The sequence below is a fragment of the Macadamia integrifolia genome, chromosome 3 (assembly GCF_013358625.1).
Source record: "Macadamia integrifolia cultivar HAES 741 chromosome 3, SCU_Mint_v3, whole genome shotgun sequence".
NCBI classification, from domain to species: domain Eukaryota; kingdom Viridiplantae; phylum Streptophyta; class Magnoliopsida; order Proteales; family Proteaceae; genus Macadamia; species Macadamia integrifolia.
The window spans coordinates 10387131-10407032 of record NC_056559.1 but is presented as its reverse complement, the minus strand read 5'-3'; the positions used below and the strand labels follow the sequence as shown (position 1 = coordinate 10407032).

The 19902-nt window shown below is 38.2% G+C and overlaps 1 protein-coding gene across 3 annotated transcripts; it reads right to left on the bottom strand.

Moving 5' to 3' along the window:
- Positions 1-495: 495 nt before the first annotated feature.
- On the bottom strand, positions 496-18851 carry LOC122074460. Of its 3 annotated transcripts, none has more exons than XM_042639272.1 (9): positions 17920-18851; positions 17629-17758; positions 11569-11794; positions 10781-10880; positions 8314-8379; positions 7150-7267; positions 3359-3441; positions 1900-1961; positions 496-924 (listed from the first exon to the last, which is right to left on the bottom strand). In XM_042639272.1, the coding sequence occupies exons 3-9, from the start codon at positions 11778-11780 to the stop codon at positions 813-815; spliced, it is 753 nt and encodes a 250-aa protein (XP_042495206.1). In that variant the 5' UTR covers positions 11781-11794; positions 17629-17758; positions 17920-18851; the 3' UTR covers positions 496-812. The 3 variants fall into 3 exon arrangements, with proteins under 3 accessions (XP_042495206.1, XP_042495207.1, XP_042495205.1); XM_042639273.1 differs by lacking the exon at positions 17629-17758 and adding an exon at positions 12945-13081; XM_042639271.1 differs by lacking the exon at positions 17629-17758 and having other exon boundaries at positions 17920-18848.
- Between the last annotated feature and the right edge of the window lie 1051 nt (positions 18852-19902).

Below are 19902 nucleotides of genomic sequence, written 5' to 3'. Positions count from 1 at the left end.
TGACGAGGGTTTCAACTATAAAAGCCCTAAAACAATCCAACAGTATTCCCACCAAATTATGAGTTCATGAGACTCCCTACACCGCAGGCTGAGAGGCTATTTTTCGATTCAAACCCGCGACCACCAAATCACCGTAGAGCAACTTTACTATTTGCACCGAGATCTGCCCTCCAGATGATTTGCAAAATGACGGCCAAAATGAACCACAAACGCCTCTTCTGCTTATCGCTTTGCAAAACTATACTAACAATGAAGCACATAAGTTCCTTTCAGATTTCCTTTATCAGTTCACTTTCCTTCACTTTACCAGTGAAATTTTATCACTTCGCTTGCCAATTAAGACAATACCATGATTTAAAATTCTGCCATGAAGAGAGAATCCCAATTAAAGACAATCCTTGCTTGAAATGGCAGTCTCGTTGTTACAGCAGAACTTTTATTTTTCCAGGTCTCAAATGCATGTCAAGGTTCTGATGTATACAAGGATGCAGTCAGTAGTCAGTAATCACCAGTAGGTTTTCATGTAAGGCAAATGTACAAATTCTTCCGATTCCATCAAGGAAGAAACACAATGAATAAATACACTTATTCATCAATGCAACTATACAATGTCAACATTAGTATACAATGGTAGATTTATCTCCTTTTTTTGCGGGGGGGGGGGGGGGGGGGATGGGTTAGTACAGGGCCAGAGCCACTGGAGGGGCCGTGATGTCCTAGCGTGGATGGCCACTACCCATCCCCACACCAAAACCAAATGCAAACTTCAAACACCTGAGGTCTACTCCTTTCAGCTCCATCCTTAGTCAGGATCATGATTGCATCGGAAGGGTTGTCCGAGGAAGAATGGAATTGGCAAGCTCTTCATTCACTTTCACTGGAAGTGGTGGCATTTGATTCATTACACCCGGCATGTCATTCAAGCTGCCACAGATTATTGAGTTAGCACAATTGATACAACAAGACAGAACGTTTAAATTGTTAATAACAAGCAGTTACCATCAGTAACCACATGGAGTACACAACTGCACTGCAGCGGAAAATAAAAGATCGCTGTACCACTTTGAGATTTGCAAATGATATCAACATACTTCAGCAGCGGACCAAATTCTCATACCCAAAAAAATAAATTTCCTAGGGAAACATCTAGTGGACAGTGCAATCCACAGAGGATGATTTTGATCCAGCTGTGTTATTTACTATTTTTTATCTGAATATAGTAGAACTGTTGGATAGAAGTCTTGCCCCCTGGCATTTTTGGCCACTTACTCTGTGTTGCCCAGTGCTCTTTCCATAATAAAGCTATTCAGGATGATTATTATCTTTAATAGCTTCTTGCACAAGAGAAGAGAAAATATGGAAATTGAACACTCAAATAAATGGGAAAATTAGTGTTTTCACCGGGGTCACAAATTGTCCTTGCAATGAGGTTGGAAATTTCTTTTTCCCTTAAAAAACTTCAATTATTATTTGATACAAGAACTCAGCTTCTTAATTTCTTCCATTTACACTCATGCAATCATTCCACAATTGGCCTTTCAAAACAATTGTAGAAAGCAAAGAGAGGTATAAAAACAATTGAGGAAAATTGAGGGCAAAATAGACAATTTAAATGGCCTACATGGAACTCAAATTGAATGAATGGTTGAGGTCTAAAATGAAGTGAAGAAGCTTAGTTGTAGTACGAAATTATATTACCTTAAGACTAAAGAATCTTAAATAAATTTCTCAACATAAATTACGTATTGTTATTTATATAGCCATGCATGTTCCTCATTGTAATCCACGCGTATCCAGATGCATCTCCATGCATGCTTATCTGCTGGGCAGAATACGCATGATGCATGCATTCGTATGCCACATGAAAAAAAAATGCCAATAAAGAATGGTGTTACGTACTCCTTCAAGATAGTGAGGATATTATCCCGAGCTTGGCAGAAGAGATTGACGTTCTCCCGTATCTGCATAAAAAAAAAAAAAAAAAAAAAGGAGCATTGGCTCAGTTGATTTGCCACAACAGATGCATGTGCCTATGCCAGTTTAAAAACTGGTAAGTAATTCCATTTGAAAGAATTGAGAATGACCTCAAAGACGAATATCCGAAGTCATATAGTCAGACTTCACAGGTCAACTTTTAGCCTTCAAACTCACATATAACCACTTTATCTTAAGGGTCCACTAGTCTGAACTTGGAAGACTCTATTAATCAGATTTGACCATTGGATTACCCCTTGAATTTCCCACAATTCAATAAGATGCCCCTTGGCAGATATATAGATCAGTGCAAACAAGTTCATCTTAGCAGACCATGAAGCAAACTCTATTTCATCTGTACCAATAAATGCTTCTTAAATCTAGTTTTTCTTATTTAAATATATAGTACAAAAGAATGTCTAGGAAGCCAATATGGCCCATAGTAAACTCAGTGATGGGAATAATCCGGTGCAGGATACTTTTGGCTATTAATTTGATCAAATAAGTTCAAATAAAATTAATAACCTCTAGTGATAACTAATTTTGGAAAGAGGCCACACTTTTTCACATGGGCTTGGATGCATGAGTTGGTCCATGTGATGATGACTCCACACTCATCTCACTGGTTAAAATTTCAACCCGAAACAAGCATGGGAAGTGTTCAAAATTGACTGCAAGGTTTCACGAAATCATTTCAATGTAATCAAATCTAGAGTCATCTATGCAACTTTTGGTAACTTTAAACTCACTTCTAAGGCAGTTCCCTTCTTTGAGCTGAAATTTCTCATATTACCCATCCATGTTTGCTAACGCAGCAAATCTTGACAGATTCGGAAGGTCACTAATGATCATTACATTAACACAACCCTAATAAAAATAAGGGGTAATACACCATCTATCGCTTACAGAAATTCTCTCCCAAGCACCCCGTTTCCCTACCAACTGGAAGCCCTTCACACTTCCTGTGCAGACAGGTTTCAACTTTCATATGCAAACTAGTAAACAATGTCTCCAATTTTTCAGAAGCTAACTACGGAAAATTGACCACTCAGCCCCATTTTTTTGCCACTTGGAGAATTTTATGAGCTTGGCAAATTTTTTGAGTGAAAATTTCATGCAAAAAGTTATATTAAGGTTTCACCAGTGATAACAAAGGGAAAATCCACATTACAAGTTTCACCCCAAATTCGATGAATAAGCAAAAAATACATGATGCCCGTTTTCCAATTTTTCACAGTATAAAATACTCTCTTACCCTTTTATCTTGTTAATATATATATATATATATATATTTGCCAGGGTTGGGGGTAAGATAAAGACTGGCTTCTACCTGACAAGCCACAAATAAATAATTTATTGAGAGAGAGAGAGAGAAAGATTTTACCTGATAAGTGGATAGATTGGCTGAAATTTGATTAAATGCCTGTGCATTTTGCTCGAGCATCTGTCCTGTAGCACCACCAATAGCTGCAACCCAGAACAATGTGATTCGTGTCAGTAAATGTTCAATAACGGGTGAGAATCTTGTATAGTCTGAGAAATATGTCACTTTGGTCCATGATGTCATCAAAGCAATGCACGTCACAAAGACACAGATTCAATGCCAAAAACAACCTGACAAATTTCAAAAAAGCAAGCAGGTCTACAAATAGGGTAAATAACAGAAATGTCTAGATAGTCACCAATGTGGTGCACATGGATGGGGTTGGTCAGTCCATGTGATAAGAGGCCCTTACCGCCCATCACACACAACTTCTATCTCGTCTATTTTCTCTCCTTTCTCACCAGTCAACAACTTCTCTCTCTCTCTCTTACCTATTTCCCTCCTTCTCTTAGCTGTTGCAGGCTACTATTGGACTAAAGCATCGAACTCTGTAAACAGCTCAGCTACAGTGTAAAAAAATATATCATAACATTGGCATTCCATTTGCGGTTTCCTCACCCCTGCTTGTCTATCGGTTTCTTGAAATTCTACTGATTCGATTTCTGATAAAAAGAAAATTCCATTCATCAGTTTCCGTTATCTTACATAACCAGATCTAAATTATACTCCTCCTGATTTCTGACAATCAGATCCAAGGCCGGATTTGTCCAGCATAATCTCCCAGATCGGTAGCCCTTCTTTCTATACAAAATTGTCTTTGATCTCTCTTTGGGCCAATTACCTGCAGGTTGATGTAATCGATCTGCATCAGTTTGGTATCAGAGCCAATTTTATTTCCTATGGCCATTGATTATGATCTATACTTCAATCTCAAGTTTTTGCGCTTCAACTTCACATGGAGAAAAGTACGAAGAGATTTGAGGATGGAATTCTTGATCTCTGAACAAATTTTCAAGAGCTTAACAATGATACTAAGCGCCTATGTGATAGTCACTATGAACAGATATAGTATCAACTAAGGACTCTGAACTTTCCTAATAAAATATAAGATCTAAACTTTTCTAGTAAGTTCAAACTAGTTTACAAGACTTTTCTTGCAGCCTACCACTAATAAAATATAATATTTATCCAACTACCAGATTAGGAATTATAACTGGGTTTTATATTATATTTATTGTTAGTGGCGGTTAGTCAGATATAGCAGAAAGTCCAGGAAACTAGTTTTAACAAATTAGGAAAATAAGATATTATATTTATTAAAGAAATTTTGAGTCCTTAGTTGATACTATTTCAGTTTTAGCGTCTTTATTTATGTAACCTACCCCCCCCCCCCCCGCAACACCCCATGTTGATGAATGGATTAGTTTTGTTTGGCAAATAGCCTTGGGTGGCTTAATTCTCTCCCCTCTATTATTTTATTTCTCTTCGCTTCCTTAGCTTCTTATTTTCTCTCCTTATTTTTCCCTTTCCCTCTTTCACTCAATCTCTTCTATTTTTTTTTCTTTTCTCACCTGTACACAACTTCTCGCTCTTCCCTGTTTCTCTCTCTTCTCTTAGCTGTCGCAGGCTGCTGTTGGACTAGATCTCAAGCATTGAACTCTGCAAATAGGTCAGCTACAGTTTAAACAGATAAATTATAACCTGTTCTACCTTCTGTTCTCTCTCCCCTGTTTGTCCACCGATTTTCCAAAATTCTAATGATTCGATTTATGATCTTATCAAAATTCCATTAATCAGTTTCTGTTATCTTACATAATCAGATCTGACCATCATATCTGAATTCTCCACTCCATGATTTCTGACCATTAGATCCAAGGCCATAGTCTCCCAGATCTGTTTCCCTTATTTCTCTACAAAACCAGTCTTAGATCTCTCTTTGGGTCAATTACCCTGCAGATAGATCTAATTGACCCGCATCAGCACTTCTCCCTATTTACTTGAGGCTGAAACTTCACAGCTGAGGTGAGATTTTTCTTTCTTTTTTTCTTTTTTTTTTTTTGGGGTGGGTGGGGGGGTTGTTAGGCAGTTTTACAACAACGATACAAGACGATACCGTTCACCCTGATTTTGATATCTTCAAGTTCTCTGCCACAAACACCTACATTCAGCCAAGTGATGACTAATCTCTATGCATTGCCGCCATGGTTCTCCCAAAACCAAAAACCCTCAGACACTCCCCACCCAAAAACAATCCTTCCCTTTGATTTCATCCATAAGGATCATGTACTGACAAAATTTAATTTTCCTTTGAAGTGAAGATGATCCAGAATTTCAGCAAGAAGAGAAGATGGGTCCATTGTTTTGGGTTTGGTTCACTTTCTTGGGTCAAGTTAGGCTTAATTTTGAATGTCCAATGGGTTCTATGAGTCACTGGGCTTAGTTTTGGGTTTACTATTGTAATTTTCCAATTCTATAAGCCCAAATATTAGGATTTAAGCATATGGGATTAAGTAATTAGTTTTATTTTGCAATGTTTTAGAATAGCTTCCATTTTGAAGAGATACCGTGCATAAGGGTTTCCTACTTTGCTTATTTCCATGAAGTTTCAAATAAAGAGTAGGAGATCATGACCACTAAGAACGATTTGGGAAAAAAAGATTAGCCACGAGCTTGTGAGTTCTGTGTGAGAGAGAGCATGGTTTTGTGGGGTCATAAACCCCCCCCCCCCCGCGGCAGGCGCAGCGGGGCTTGATGTTGAATCACAGCCCAGATTCCATACTGGGCCTAGAGTTACCGTCTTCCAATCATCTGAAGCCGAGAAATCGGCAAGACAGAAAATGTTCATATATACTCAAAGCCAAAAAGTTTCAACTTGAGCTCTTTCAAATTTTGAGCATAAACTTGGTACAACACTCTTCAAGTACATTTACCATCACTGAGTTTTGGAAGGCTCTCATGTCTAACACTACATGTCTATGCTAACAAACAGCGTTCACATCATATCCATGGCACAGGTTACAGAAACAAGCATACTTGATGTGTTAAGCTCAAAACTACCGTGCACAATTTACAGCATAATAATAAAGTCAGCCAAAATGAAAGTACCGAGAAATTAGGGAAATACTAGGGAACTCAAGGCAGTGACCGTGTAAAGCATTGTATCCACCCCAAACAAAAAAGGACTCATGCACAGCAGCTTATTAACAAGAGAGTGATGGACGGGTCCAAACAAGTGTCTAGCTCAACAGATGGCTTCAACAAGCTGAATTTCAATGGTTACTCTTTTGGGAACTTTCTTGCTTTTTGGAAATTGGCAACCCGATTAGTTCAGATAAGATTGGGTACGTAATCTAAAAATGAAAATACTCACTAACCAAAAATATGAAATTATGGAAGTTGCAGAATGGAATTGATAACTCCAAACGTCATAGTGTGCTAAAAATTCCAAGTGTTATTAGGTTCTATGGGCATAAACTTTTAATCATTTAAAAAAAAAAAAGGAACACAGGCTTAGAGGACCCCCACACATCAACACCCACACCAATGTTGTGTCCTGTCCAAAGAGTTCTTAGGGTAAAGGAAGGTCCGCTTATCAAAACTACTCTTGACTTCCAAGCAAGCATTTGACAAGACCATTGCAGAAGCAAAGGATCCAGCCAGTGATATCCAAGAATTTGGTGTTCGAATCCCCTCGAGCCTTGGACTCGATGTCAGAACTTCTTGTAGAGCAGCTTGATCATCTTCGTGCTCTATAAGAGTTCTATCTCAGATTCATGGCGATTTCCTTCATTAAAAAATCTAGCCTCGGGTGCTTAGTGGTCGATAAAGAATAGAAGGATGTTTGCACAAACCTTCATAAGAGATTCCATCATCATTATCCACAGGGATCATTGGCAGTGCATATGGGGGAACATTAGGTCGGGATCCCAAGTGAGATGATGATCTTGCCGAAGGATCCGTAACTTTTTCCTGAGAAACAGATCACAATGTCATTCACCAAATTTCAGTGGTTCAAGACATGGATCATAATGGAAAAAAGAAGTAACATAGTAGAATAAACCATTTCTTGTTGTCAGAATAAAAAATACAGGAAAACTAAAAGACATGGCAAGACTCAGGAGTTCGACAATCTTATTAGGATGCAGTAACTACATCAAAAATACAAAAGGTATTGCTTAGCAGACACTAAGGACAATCCAAAAACACATGCAAGTGGCAGGGATAAGGGACACTGATTGAAAAAGAGACAACCAAATAAATAAACAGTATCCAGCAGCAATGAAAGTATTCTCTGAAAGATTAGTCACTAAAGAATAATAATTAGAATGGATCCTATGGCATAATAAATTTTCCATTAAATGGAACATGATGACAGATGTTAAGTATTACACTAGACAAACCAACTAAAGATACAGATATTTTCACTCAACAGGAAAAAAAATTTATGTCACGAGACATGGAATTACACTCCTAGATGCAGGAACATTAGGTAATCTCAAACACATCATATCTAATACCATGAGATCATTCCCTATTGTTTTATTTCTTGTGGTAATAGCATAATCCTTCTCTCAGTATACCATGAGATCATTTCTTCATTGTTTTATTTGGCTTGTGGTAAATGGAACATGATGACAGATGTTAAGTATTACACTAGACAAACCAACTAAAGATACAGATATTTTCACTCAACAGGAAAAAAAATTTATGTCACGAGACATGGAATTACACTCCTAGATGCAGGAACATTAGGTAATCTCAAACACATCATATCTAATACCATGAGATCATTCCCTATTGTTTTATTTCTTGTGGTAATAGCATAATCCTTCTCTCAGTATACCATGAGATCAATTTCTCTACTGTTTTATTTGGCTTGTGGTAATAGCACAATCTTTCTCTCAGTAATAGAGACCTTTCATTTTATTTCCTAAGTTTCAGTGCATATCAATTTGTACTCCCCCCCCCCCCCACCCCCTAAAAATTAAAAACGAAAAGACTGTCAATAGGCATACCTTTTTGTCCTTGTTTTTCCTTGTTAAGTTGTGATCCTCTTTCCTTCTCTTGCCACTTTCCTTTTTCTAGAGAAAGACATAAAATTAGTTAGTAAGGTTGATACAGCAAGTTGTTGATTACAAATAAAATGTGCACAAAAACTCACCATAATAATTGGCAAGCATTCAACCTGATTGCAAAAACAAAAAGTTTCAAGGGTTTATCAACGCATACTTCCACTACAGAGCCTACATTACAATTCGTTGTTGTGTGATGGGGTTCTAAATAACCCAAGGCTCAGGAATTCAGAAATCCTTTAGAAAACCACAATTGCAGGGATGAGGAACCAGAAACCAGCAAACACAGGAAAGACAAGTCTTATGTGGCCAATTTGGCAGCAGAATATCATAATACAATTTGAAAGGAATCCCATTGAGAATGGTCAGATTAATACTACTAATACTAGGAAACTCAAATTCAGGCCAAACGAGGGGGGGGGGGGGGATGGAGTTGAGGGTTTAAATCTGAAATCAAGTAATGAACTGAAATTAATGATCAAGTCACAAACTAAACCAGAAGCACTTAGACAGAAATCATGTTCAATAATCAAATCATAAATTGGATTCTGCACAGTTATACTTGAACCAGGCAACCAGAATTGATCCAGAATTTGGAGCTTCTAACAGGAATTTAAAATCTGAACGCATCAAGGAAATGCCGGCCAGTGTCAGCAAGTGACTAAACAAGAAATAAACCAGAAACTAAAACAGAGGTCATTATAAACTGAGAACAGAAAAGATATGCGCAGGATATAAGAATTTCAGAAATAGAAAAGAAAAGAACAGGATATTCTTAAGCGCAGACATGATAAATTGATAGAGATGAAAGTCCACAAAATAAAAGTTCAGGAGAATCCACCTGATTTATCTGGAATCCACCAGATTACCTTCTGAATCCTCAGAAGAGGAACACCCAGAATCCACTGAGCCACACCTGAAATCCACAGATGCTTGGGTCTGAAATCCACTGACTTTGAGCTGAAAATTTCTTCTTCCATTAAACATATGGTGGGGAGGCTGTTTAGCCTTACAAATATATATAAAAGCTGCAAAAGATATTTTTTTAAGAAGAAGAAGCAAAATACAATTCGGAAACATCCCTCCAATCAGCCAGCCTAGGAGTCATCCCTAAAAGACTCGAACACTACTAATAATAAAGAAAAACAACCCAAATATAAAAGGGCACATTCTCCCAGTCACAGACTCTGATTAGGTGCCCTAATCTATCATAACAAAACATACAAACCCTAATCTATCTCAACAGCTCAACATACTAACCCACAAACCCTAATCTATCTTAACAACCCAACATACTAACCCACAAAAGGCTGGACTTATAAAGTCCTATTCCAGCCATGGTTTGAAATTTTGACCGAAATGTTTTGGTGACCTATTTCTGTTTCGTCATTGGTCAAAAACAATATGGCATGCGAATTGAGGGGTCTTCGATATTTTAGTTTTTATACTGAAATGGACCATATTTCAGTGAGCATTTCAGCCATTTCAGTGGCATGTTTCGGTTTCAACCAAGGCCAAAATCCCAACCGAAACTGAAATGTTGAACCTTGATTCCAGCCACGCTAGAAAGGCGTGCTTAGCGCAGGAGGATCCTGCCACTGCAGTGTTCGGGGAGGGTCATAATGTACGCAGCCTTACCCCTGCTTCGCAGAGAGGCTGTTTCCCCCAACTCGAACCTGCAGGCACTACATCACAATGGAGCTACCTTACTTGATTCCAGCCATGCCATTACTTATAACAACAAGAAAAGGGAGAAGGTCCCTCATGCTGCCAGTGTGGGGAGGAATCTGCAAGCCACACCAACGTGTGCCCTGAAAAAGGCATCATCCATATGGGGCCCATATTTTCAGAACAGGTGAGAGAAAAAAAAATCATGCGAGAGGGATACTGCACACTGGCAGTGTGGAAATCTTTTCCCCACAAGAAAATAAGAAGAGGAAACTCCTAAAAACTAACCCAAGATTTAGAGATACATAAAGAGAACCAAGAACCATGGGTCAGGTTTGGACCAAAAACTGAACAAGACTGACACAAACTAAAACGGCAGACCATCTTTCTCTTCTTTTGATTGCTGGAAATCTGCATCATGATAGTCAGAAACCTTGATGTTTGCCAATATTTTAAACCAGTATAAGAATTTTTATGGAAGTTCTAATTTAAAATGAAATTTGAACAAACCTACATATAGGGTATATTCCCGAACAAAGTGATTCCCCAAAGCTAAAATCACTAAATGGGCTACATAGTTTCATTTACAACAGAAACGTGCATGAGATTCAGTGAAGTTTCACAGATTATGCGATTTAACTTATGTCGATTAGTGAAAAAATCTAAAAGATGCCAATCTGGAACAAAATAATTCATTATGCACAATGGAATCAATAACTGAGGAGTAAATTAGGAAACTCACTGTCATCCATTTAAGACGCAATGCCACATCTCGGACTGTCTTATCTTGCAATTGCATGGCAATCTTTGCATACCGAACTATGATTGACTCAGAGGCATATCTACAAAGTGCATTTTCATTAAAATAAGTAAAATGTGAACTAACTCATTTAAAAAAAAAAAGCTAAAAGAGATGGGTTAAATAAATATAGTGGGCAGAGATTAAAGTAGCTAAAAAATAGATAAAAGTACAAAGAGAGAGAGAGAGAGAGAGAGAGAGAGAAGCAAGAAACGAAAAACAAAGTTGATGCTTCACTAAATAAAACTAACAAGTAAAGGAATACACAGAATGATTCAATTTTCTTAATTAAAACAAGGGTTGATATGTAGTTTAATCTTTATATTCTTGGGAAAGAAAAGAAAAACATAAGAGCAGTTCCAACATCAGCTCTCTCATTAAACTTATAATGATGATTCCTTGTGAAGACTGTTAGACTCATGTCAGTGAGGTCCCAGAGAAGTTTGTAATTTGTAGGATTAGAGAAACACTCATTTCAAAGTGGATTAAGATTTTTATTTTCTTAGAAACTCCACAAAGTCTATTCCTAAGTGATTGGGATGGGCTACAAGAATTAAGAGAACACTGAAAAAGAGATCTAAGATTAGACCAAACAGACAGAAGAAGAACGTATTACCAAAAAAATGACAGAACAAGAACGAACTGATACTGCCAATAAAAGTCACAAATATCAAAGAGAGAACAGAGGCAAGGTGACATATCAAGCAAAGCCAAAATGCCAAGGTACTCACTTGGCAAGTCCTTCATCTAAGATTGACTGCTCCTCTGCTGTCCAGTCTGTTGACAGACCAGGGTCATGCTTCAATGTATGGACCAGACCAGAATTTTCCACTACTGCACCAGAATTTCCATTGGAAGGGTTCCCACCACCGGTGACACCATTGTAGGAAGAAGGAACATGGCTCCCTTCTTGATTCCCAGAAGGGTTTGCACTTGCAGCCATCAATAATCAAACACCTACCAAAATGTCAGACTATAGAGTCAGCTGGTTAACTCAGATATTTACACCATATAAAAAATTAAAACAGAGTCTAAAGAGGGGGGAGCGGAAGCAAAGACAGCAGAATGATAGCATTTCAATAAGCAAAAACTAGAGACCAGATCAAGAAAGATGAGGGCTGTGTTGGATTGGCCTAGTTACTAAAGACCAGTTGTTCAACATGCTGTCAGTTCTGCTTACCTTCAAACACGGGTTCAAACTATCAAAAAAGAAACTGGATACCCTCCTCAGGAAAAAAGGTTTCCTGATGCAGTAGGGCAGTGTTTAGAAGAAAAGAAAATGATGAGGCGTATTGTACCATGTGGAAGCTAACGTACCAGAGACAAACATCTAAATCATGAGGAAATACCAAATTGACCACATGTATAGCTAATTTTTCAAACAAGATAACAAGATTCCAATCGACAAGGATCAAAACTTAAATGTATACTCTCAAGTATTTTATCAATACAAGTGACATAAAACCTACATTGAGTAATTTGGACTACCTGAATTATTGATCAGCTGGGCAAGGGCTGCCATTGACTTTGAGGGATTTTAGGTCTTCCTCAGAAATTAAAGTCAAGCAATTGAAGGCAGCAACCATTCACCAATCCTTCTATGGTTAATTGATATCAAACAGTAAGTCCCCTCATTTACGTAAGCAGATATAGTAAATAATGTCCTTCCCCTATTTCTTCATTTCTTTTTCTCTTTCCTCCTCTAACTTTTTCTTGTAAGCAAATCCTGGCAGTCTATATTATTGTTACCATATCTATTTTCTGTAATACCGAGCTTCAATCAAACAGATGACATATTTGATCACCTCTTAAATTCCTATATGCAAATACACAATTTCTATTTCTTGTTCTCTGCAAAATTCAGCATTTTTTAATCAAATAGATGCTATGTTCTGCAATTTTGTTCTGAGAATAGATTCTTTATTTCTACTCTGACTTCAGTATTGAATTACATCTTAACATTATCCAATTTCTCGATTCAAGTTTTCAACACGGATTTTAAAGAATCAGAATCAATTCTGACATCTTTTCTGGAATTACAAACCGGAATTTTTTTTTACAGATAAGACAAAAATTTATTGCACATGAGAAGAGACGAGATACAAACCTGGGGAATACTCTAGGGCAGTTTCCCATAGACGGTGACTGCCTGTTAACCTCAACCCTGACAAGCTCATCAGCCAAGAAGATGGCTGAACTTTTCCTCCACAAGAAAAAATCACTCCTATCATGCAAGGACCTCACCTTCAAGATGGAGATACTCAGATACCCATAGGTTTTTGTAATGCTCAGGAACCCATCTAAACAAATATGAATTTGAGCTTATTTTAACTCTTATCTTAAAATTTATCCTTCAGTACCAACATTCTTTGAATATGAATATTTACATTTATGACAAATACCTTAAAAAATGGCCTTCGATGTAACATATGCCACATGTTGTGTCACCGTAACAACTACGGTGGCCCATCACCAACAGGTACAAAAGCCTCTAATTGATGCAGAATTGAAGACATATACTAGAAGGAAGAAGAGGGTTGACCACCACCATAGTGGCAGAGGTCGACCAAGGCTGTTTCCTAGCCCACGGTTTGGGTATTGATGGGGGTTTAGTTTCTAAATTAGTTTCTAATTTTAGCTTCTAATTTCAGTCCAATATTAGTTTGTAATTCCAGTCTATATTTAGTTTCCTTTTTCATTAGCTTACAATTTCAGTTTTTTAGTAACTACATGTTAGTAGTTTTGTTAACTCAGTTTTAGTAACTTTGAGTTACCAATATTTGTAAACATTCCCCATCATAATTATAAATAAAGAGGAGGGCACACTACAGCCCACGATTTATGTTTGACAAAAAAATTCTTGTTGCTGCTGCCGCTGGCTACTATGGCCGCTCCTTGTGTTTAATCAAGGCCTAGGGACTGGTGTTTGATCTAGTCGACACTCTGCGGCGAAAAGTCCAAGTGGGTCTTCATATTTTCTAGTTTTCTTATTGTTCCTGATCTCATTCAGCCCGCCAGGTAAGTGCTCCAATCTGTCTGCAGAATTTCTGGGTTAAAGTTCTCTGTTTTCTCTGCTGTCGGCCTATTCTGTTTTGGGAGTTCTGGCCATCCGATGGCCCTATGATTTTGGTCGACTGTTAGGATGAACCAGAAGGGAACTCGACCCCAACTTGATGCTGATCAGACCATGGATTTGTTTGTTATGGATTTTTCTTCAGTGCTGGCCGATAGTGTTTCCTGCCCAGAAATTGTTGTCTAATCTTTGATGCCTGTCGATATTGATTGCTGCCTTTATTTTCCCGATGTTTGGACCTTCTAATTAGTAATTAGATTTGTTTACTTGTTCCTTAATAATCTGCTATTGAAGTTCCTGAATTTATTAGAATCGAGTTCTGATTTGGTTTATCTATTCCTGTGATATTTTGATTTTGATCGTACCTTATTCAATACTCTATTTCTATTGCGGGATAGTCTACTTGTTGGTGTAAACTCTGTTCTCAGAAATTCCACATTCTAGATTTGACAATTCTGGTTTTTCAAGGATTGTTGACTGATTACTTCTGGACTGTTGTTGCTGTCTGATATTGGGTGGTTATTGGTTGTTCTTTGGTTTAAACTTTCCTGCAGTTTTGGGTCTAGTTTGAGCTTTCAAATCTAGTCCAACATTACTAATTGGGCCTGTGACCCCCAGCCTGCATCTTTATTATGTTTTTAAATATTTTCCCAAGTTTTCCTCCTGCTATCAAGTTAATATTTTTATTGAACTTACAGTATCTATTTCTTAATTTCCAAAGCATCAGACAGATTTCTTGTTGGTGTATCCTGACTGGATCATTCAAACATCATCCATGACCACATTAAACTATCTATTAAGAGCATGGTTCTAAAGATTAGCATTAAATCGGAATGAATATCTAAAATATATTAGAAAAGGCTGGTCTGATCTGTAATATCAAATGGATCAGCCAATCCAGCTGTAGTACAAGCCTTTGCTCCATGAATCAGCCGGTTTTGCAGGGCCATTCTATCCATAACCTTCAGGATTGGTATCAGAGGTCGGATCAGGCCAGGAACAACCAAAACTCCAACACCAATCCTTAAATCATTCATATGCTGCCTCTGAGTCAACTTAGAATTATCCAAAAGGTCAAGTCTTTGGATGTAAGTGTAACAATGAAGAGAATTAAATTAGTGATGCGGATCCGGTGTTCCAAAACCAGACTCGGATCGCCTATGGACCCACCCAATTAATAAAAATCCTAATAATAGAAGGGAAATGGAAATCTTGTAATAAAGAGGATTTTCTAAGGTTTAAATTGGTAGGTAAAGAAGAGAGGACCTAAAGGAATTAGTATTTATTTGTCAAGGACAGACTTGGAAGCAAATATAAGGCATGGGACAGAACAGGATTGTAAAAAAAGAGAGGGGTATATTGAGGAATCAAACATTAGCAAGTACCAATTATCTTCTTCAACCTTCCATCAAACCCAGAAAACCAGTGGAAGGACGTTGAAGGGAAGAACTCACCCAAGATTTGGCCTGAGATTTCAGGTGGAGTACCCTAATTCGAAGGATTGCTGATCACAATTCATAAACCAGCCAAAATACCAGTAATAAGAAGAAGACTAAAGGCTGAAACTGACCTGGGCGGAGGTTTCAGTTTCTGGTTTGAACTCAGGTTTCAATAACACCTTAAACTCGCTCTTACGGAACCAAGTTATATAGCTTATGACTCCCACAAGAGAAGAAGCATCACACAAAATTTTGGGAAGAAAAGAGAAGGATCCAAAGAGATCAATCCAAAACAGTTGGACTGCCAGTATTGTTTTACAGGAAGAGGAACAGATGGGAACTCACTGATAGAGAGAAGAAGAGATTTCAGAGGAGGAGAGAGAAGAGAAGATGATCACACATCCTGATTTGTACCATTCTGGTAACAAAACCATTCAAAACTTTCACTCCAAATCTGATTATCGTTTGGTTACGTATCGTATTTTAAGAAAATAATATAACGACTGCTACTCCAAAACTGAAACAATCCTAAACCAAAAAATACTAATTATTAAATAAAATTAAACTAAAAAGGGACACTGACTTGGACTCTAACTCTTTCAACACTTAGCCTATTAAACCTAAAGCAGAAAATTACAAGATAAACCCAACTAATTAAAACCCTAATAAATTATTAAACTAAATATCCTACTCAACCCAAAAGGCCAAAACCCAAGTTCATCTTCATATGATTCCCCAAGGGGTTCGGGCTGGTCCAAGGAATTGCTCCTGCATCAGTCTGGGTGAAATTGCAGTGAGAAAGCAAGATATATTGTTCTACAACAACTCGTTGGTCCATTTTTGGTAAGTCTACAACTTTCATCTTTACTACCTTGCTAGCAAAAGAAAGAACTCAATAAATGAAAATTGGAATTTAGAGCCCACATTTGCTGTTTAGACAGAATAGAAAACATTTGATGTTTGGAGATGTCTCTAACAACCAGCAGCCCAGAAAGTGTCTACGTATTCCTTAGATCATCTCTTTCCATGAAGCAAGTTCCAGCTTTAAAGCATGGTGGCATGTGACTAAAAAGATACCAATTTAACATAGCTTCTTTTATTTAAGAAAGTTCAAGAATATTCAAAGCTCTAGCTTCTAGGACTAAAGCTCAATATGAGGGGACTCACAGGACTGACAGAAAGTTAGAAATGTGGTTAATCCTCCTCATGATTGGGCAGTTCAAATCAGGCACATCAGTTGTAAAGACAATTTCATTATTTACCTAGATACAACTGATTAACATAAAAGGGATCAGCTTCAATCCATCTCATCCTCAAAAGAAATGGCCTTGCCTAAAATCCTATATCCACTGTGTCTGTAGTTAGAGAACAGAGATCAAGTAATATGACCACCATCAAACAATTAAACTAAGAAGAATAGAACACTACCCAGTCGTGCACTCCTGCACCCAGACACAAGGGCGCTGACAGCGCACACTCCCAGCCCCCATGCTAGCACAGGGGCCACGTGACCAGGTAGTGTTCTCTCTCCCTTAAAATAAATAAGTGAGACGGAAAATATATGATATTTTCTACATATCACCAGTTCATCACAGGAAAAGGTGTGCAACTTCTAAACCCCTGTCACCCTAAGCCAGTGACTTCTTTGGCCATGCTATTCTTTATAGTGATTTATTACAGAATGAACTGTAAAGAAAATTTAAACTGGCCTTAATCATGTTGTGTCACCGTTCTTTAATTGGTGTCCTTTGAAATGTTTTCCCAGCCTTTCTTGTTAAGCAAAACATAGGGCTCTTCCTATCCTGCACTCGTGCTTTTATATTACCAGATTGAGAAGTAGGCATTTAACAATATATCAAATCCTATATTCTATAATATGTCTGTTAAAACAATCACCAAACCACAACCAATACAAGCGCTAATACAACACATTTTAGTGCAAATACAGTAAGATAGTGTTTCCAACTTTAGAACAATATATTACAACCAGATAACACTAAACTAAATCATCACAGAAAATTCACTTCAATTTGAGGCTAAACTAACCTCCCAACACACACACACACCAAAAAAAAATTATTCCAGAGAGCTCTCCAACTCAAATGCCGCACATTTGTTACTACAAAAGCTAGAGATCCACCTTGGTATATACCGCTTTACAGATTTGCAAGAGCCAAATCTTAACAAGGCTCTATTTTCTCAATAACCCAAAAAAAAAAAAAAAAAAAAAGCGAAGAACTCGCGCACCCAAAACAAAGAGAGAAATCATTAAAAAATACCCCTGAAACAAATCTCTCGCACATGAGGAGAGCAGTGATGTTGGGTGGAGAACACCACCACTGTATCATACCAGATGGGCTAAATCCATGTCGTTTCTCACCAGAGACCAATTTCAGAAGCATACAGAGACTGAAACCCCAAAATCCAAGTGAAATCAAGAGGAAAATCGGTGAGATATCGCAGCCAAACGGTTCCAATCACATCAATAAAAAGAAAGAAAGAATGAGAAGATGATGTGAATAGCAAAGAGAAAGAAGAAGTATAATTTGAGGAGAGGAAGATTTGCATACCTAATCGATTTCGCTCTGAAGTCACCTCAGAAATTTTACCGTTAAAAATTCAGAGCCCTCGCAGGTGAGAGAGACCGCGAGACTCGAGAGATGGTCTTAACGTCACTCTCCCAAGCTCCTCTTTATACCTTATCTGTAGAGAGCTTAAATGTCAAATTTACCCTCTTTTAGTGCACGTGCTATATGAACTCCTACGAAAAAGCCCCATGCGGGTCGCCAGCCCATGCGGCTCAACCATTTAACCCAAGCACCCGAGGAACTGCAACTGCTACCGGAGTTGCCACTTTTCCGGCGGCAACACAGCGAACCCCGGTAAAATCTTCAGGACGAGGAGAGCAAACGAAGTCGGTGCGAGTCTGCGAGACGACTGTTGCGTGATTTCTTTCCAAAACTATGAAGACTTCTATTCTTGTTTCTAAATCTTTGTTTGACCCCTCCGTGGATTATCGGATTCTGATACGGCAATGGAGTTCGCCGGATCGGCCATGGAGTGAGTCCAATGGCTGTTTCTGCTCTTCTTTCTTAACCCGTCACACCCAACCGGAAAGATTCGAGACCCTCTTAGAAAATATTGGAACTTTATTAAAGAAGGTATTGAATCTTCTTTCATCTCCAAATTGCAGGAGAATCTGTCATTTTCATCTTTTCTAAAGTCTTCTTTTTTCTGCTTCAAAGTCTCCAAAACCCACCAATTTCCCATCGATTGATCATCTTGGGTCAACTCGAAGCCATGACTCAGGCAGATCGTGCTCTGCCACCATACTCTAATGTCGAACTAGAAGTCCACGATGAACCAGAAATTGTGGTTCGTGGAAGTTGCCGGAGGGACCACCGGAGAGTGGCCGCCACTTATGACAACTTCGTTCCTGCCACTGAGAAAGCGATAATACGCCTCCTAGACTCCCAGTCCCTACCATCCCATCTGTCCATTTTTATTTTGAAGATTATGGTGTGGTTCAACCAATACATGTCTAAAGGTGTGGGGAAGTGTTTTTGGGTATAGGGAGTGATTCAATACCCAGACCATAGTCATCAAGATATCAACCGGTGAAAGACTTGGTCGGCGCTCATTACCCCGACCTCAGATCAGGCCTTATCCACACTTGAAAACACCCGACCACGCATGGTTGTCTTTGATGAGACCGATCGTTTTTACCCCATAAGGAGTTAACAGTTTAAGTAAGCCATATACCTTATCCCACATGTAGTACCAATCATCGACGTGAGACCTAAATCTTGTGCCTAATCATAGGACAGTGATGTTCATAACCATTACTAGACCTAATCATTGCTAACAAGCCTGACTAAGGTTGGGTGGGCGATTATCTTACCATGAGTCGATTATGGTTAAGTTAATTGTTATAAAATCCATCACCCTAGCCCAGATGGTGACTAATCCACCAATAGTAAGCATGTTTTTTATTATTTTTTTAGAGAAATAATGTACTCTCGGTCATGTGCTACTTATGTGTTTCAATACAATTGGCTATATTTCATTAGATGAACTTTCTTTTAATCATATGCATGCCTCTTTCACGGGATAGATTTTGTACATGCCTCTTTTTGTGGGAACAGTGAAATTTCCTATTCCCTAAAGACGAGAAAAAATGTGAGAGAATAAAAAAGAATGGGGGAGAGTTAGTGTATGGGAGCGGGGAGAGAGAGTGAGGCAAAGAGAAAGGTGGGGGGAGAGAGAGAGAAAACAAAGTGGATGGGAGATAGAGAGTGAGTGTATGGTATATCTCCCTTCGTCATTCTCCATTATCTCTCTCCGTCTCTCTCCTTTCCTATCTCATCAAAATCTAACACCATCTCCAAAGGTGATAAAATTAGGTGTCTACACATAGTTGAAATTGTAGTGAAACAGAATATTCTAGAAGGTAAAAGAGCAGGTCCCAAAAATAAATGTTTAGTTATCAAAGGATTCCCAGCTCCTTTGCACTCGAAATTTCAACTTCCTCTGATTCTTATTTTAAATGTATC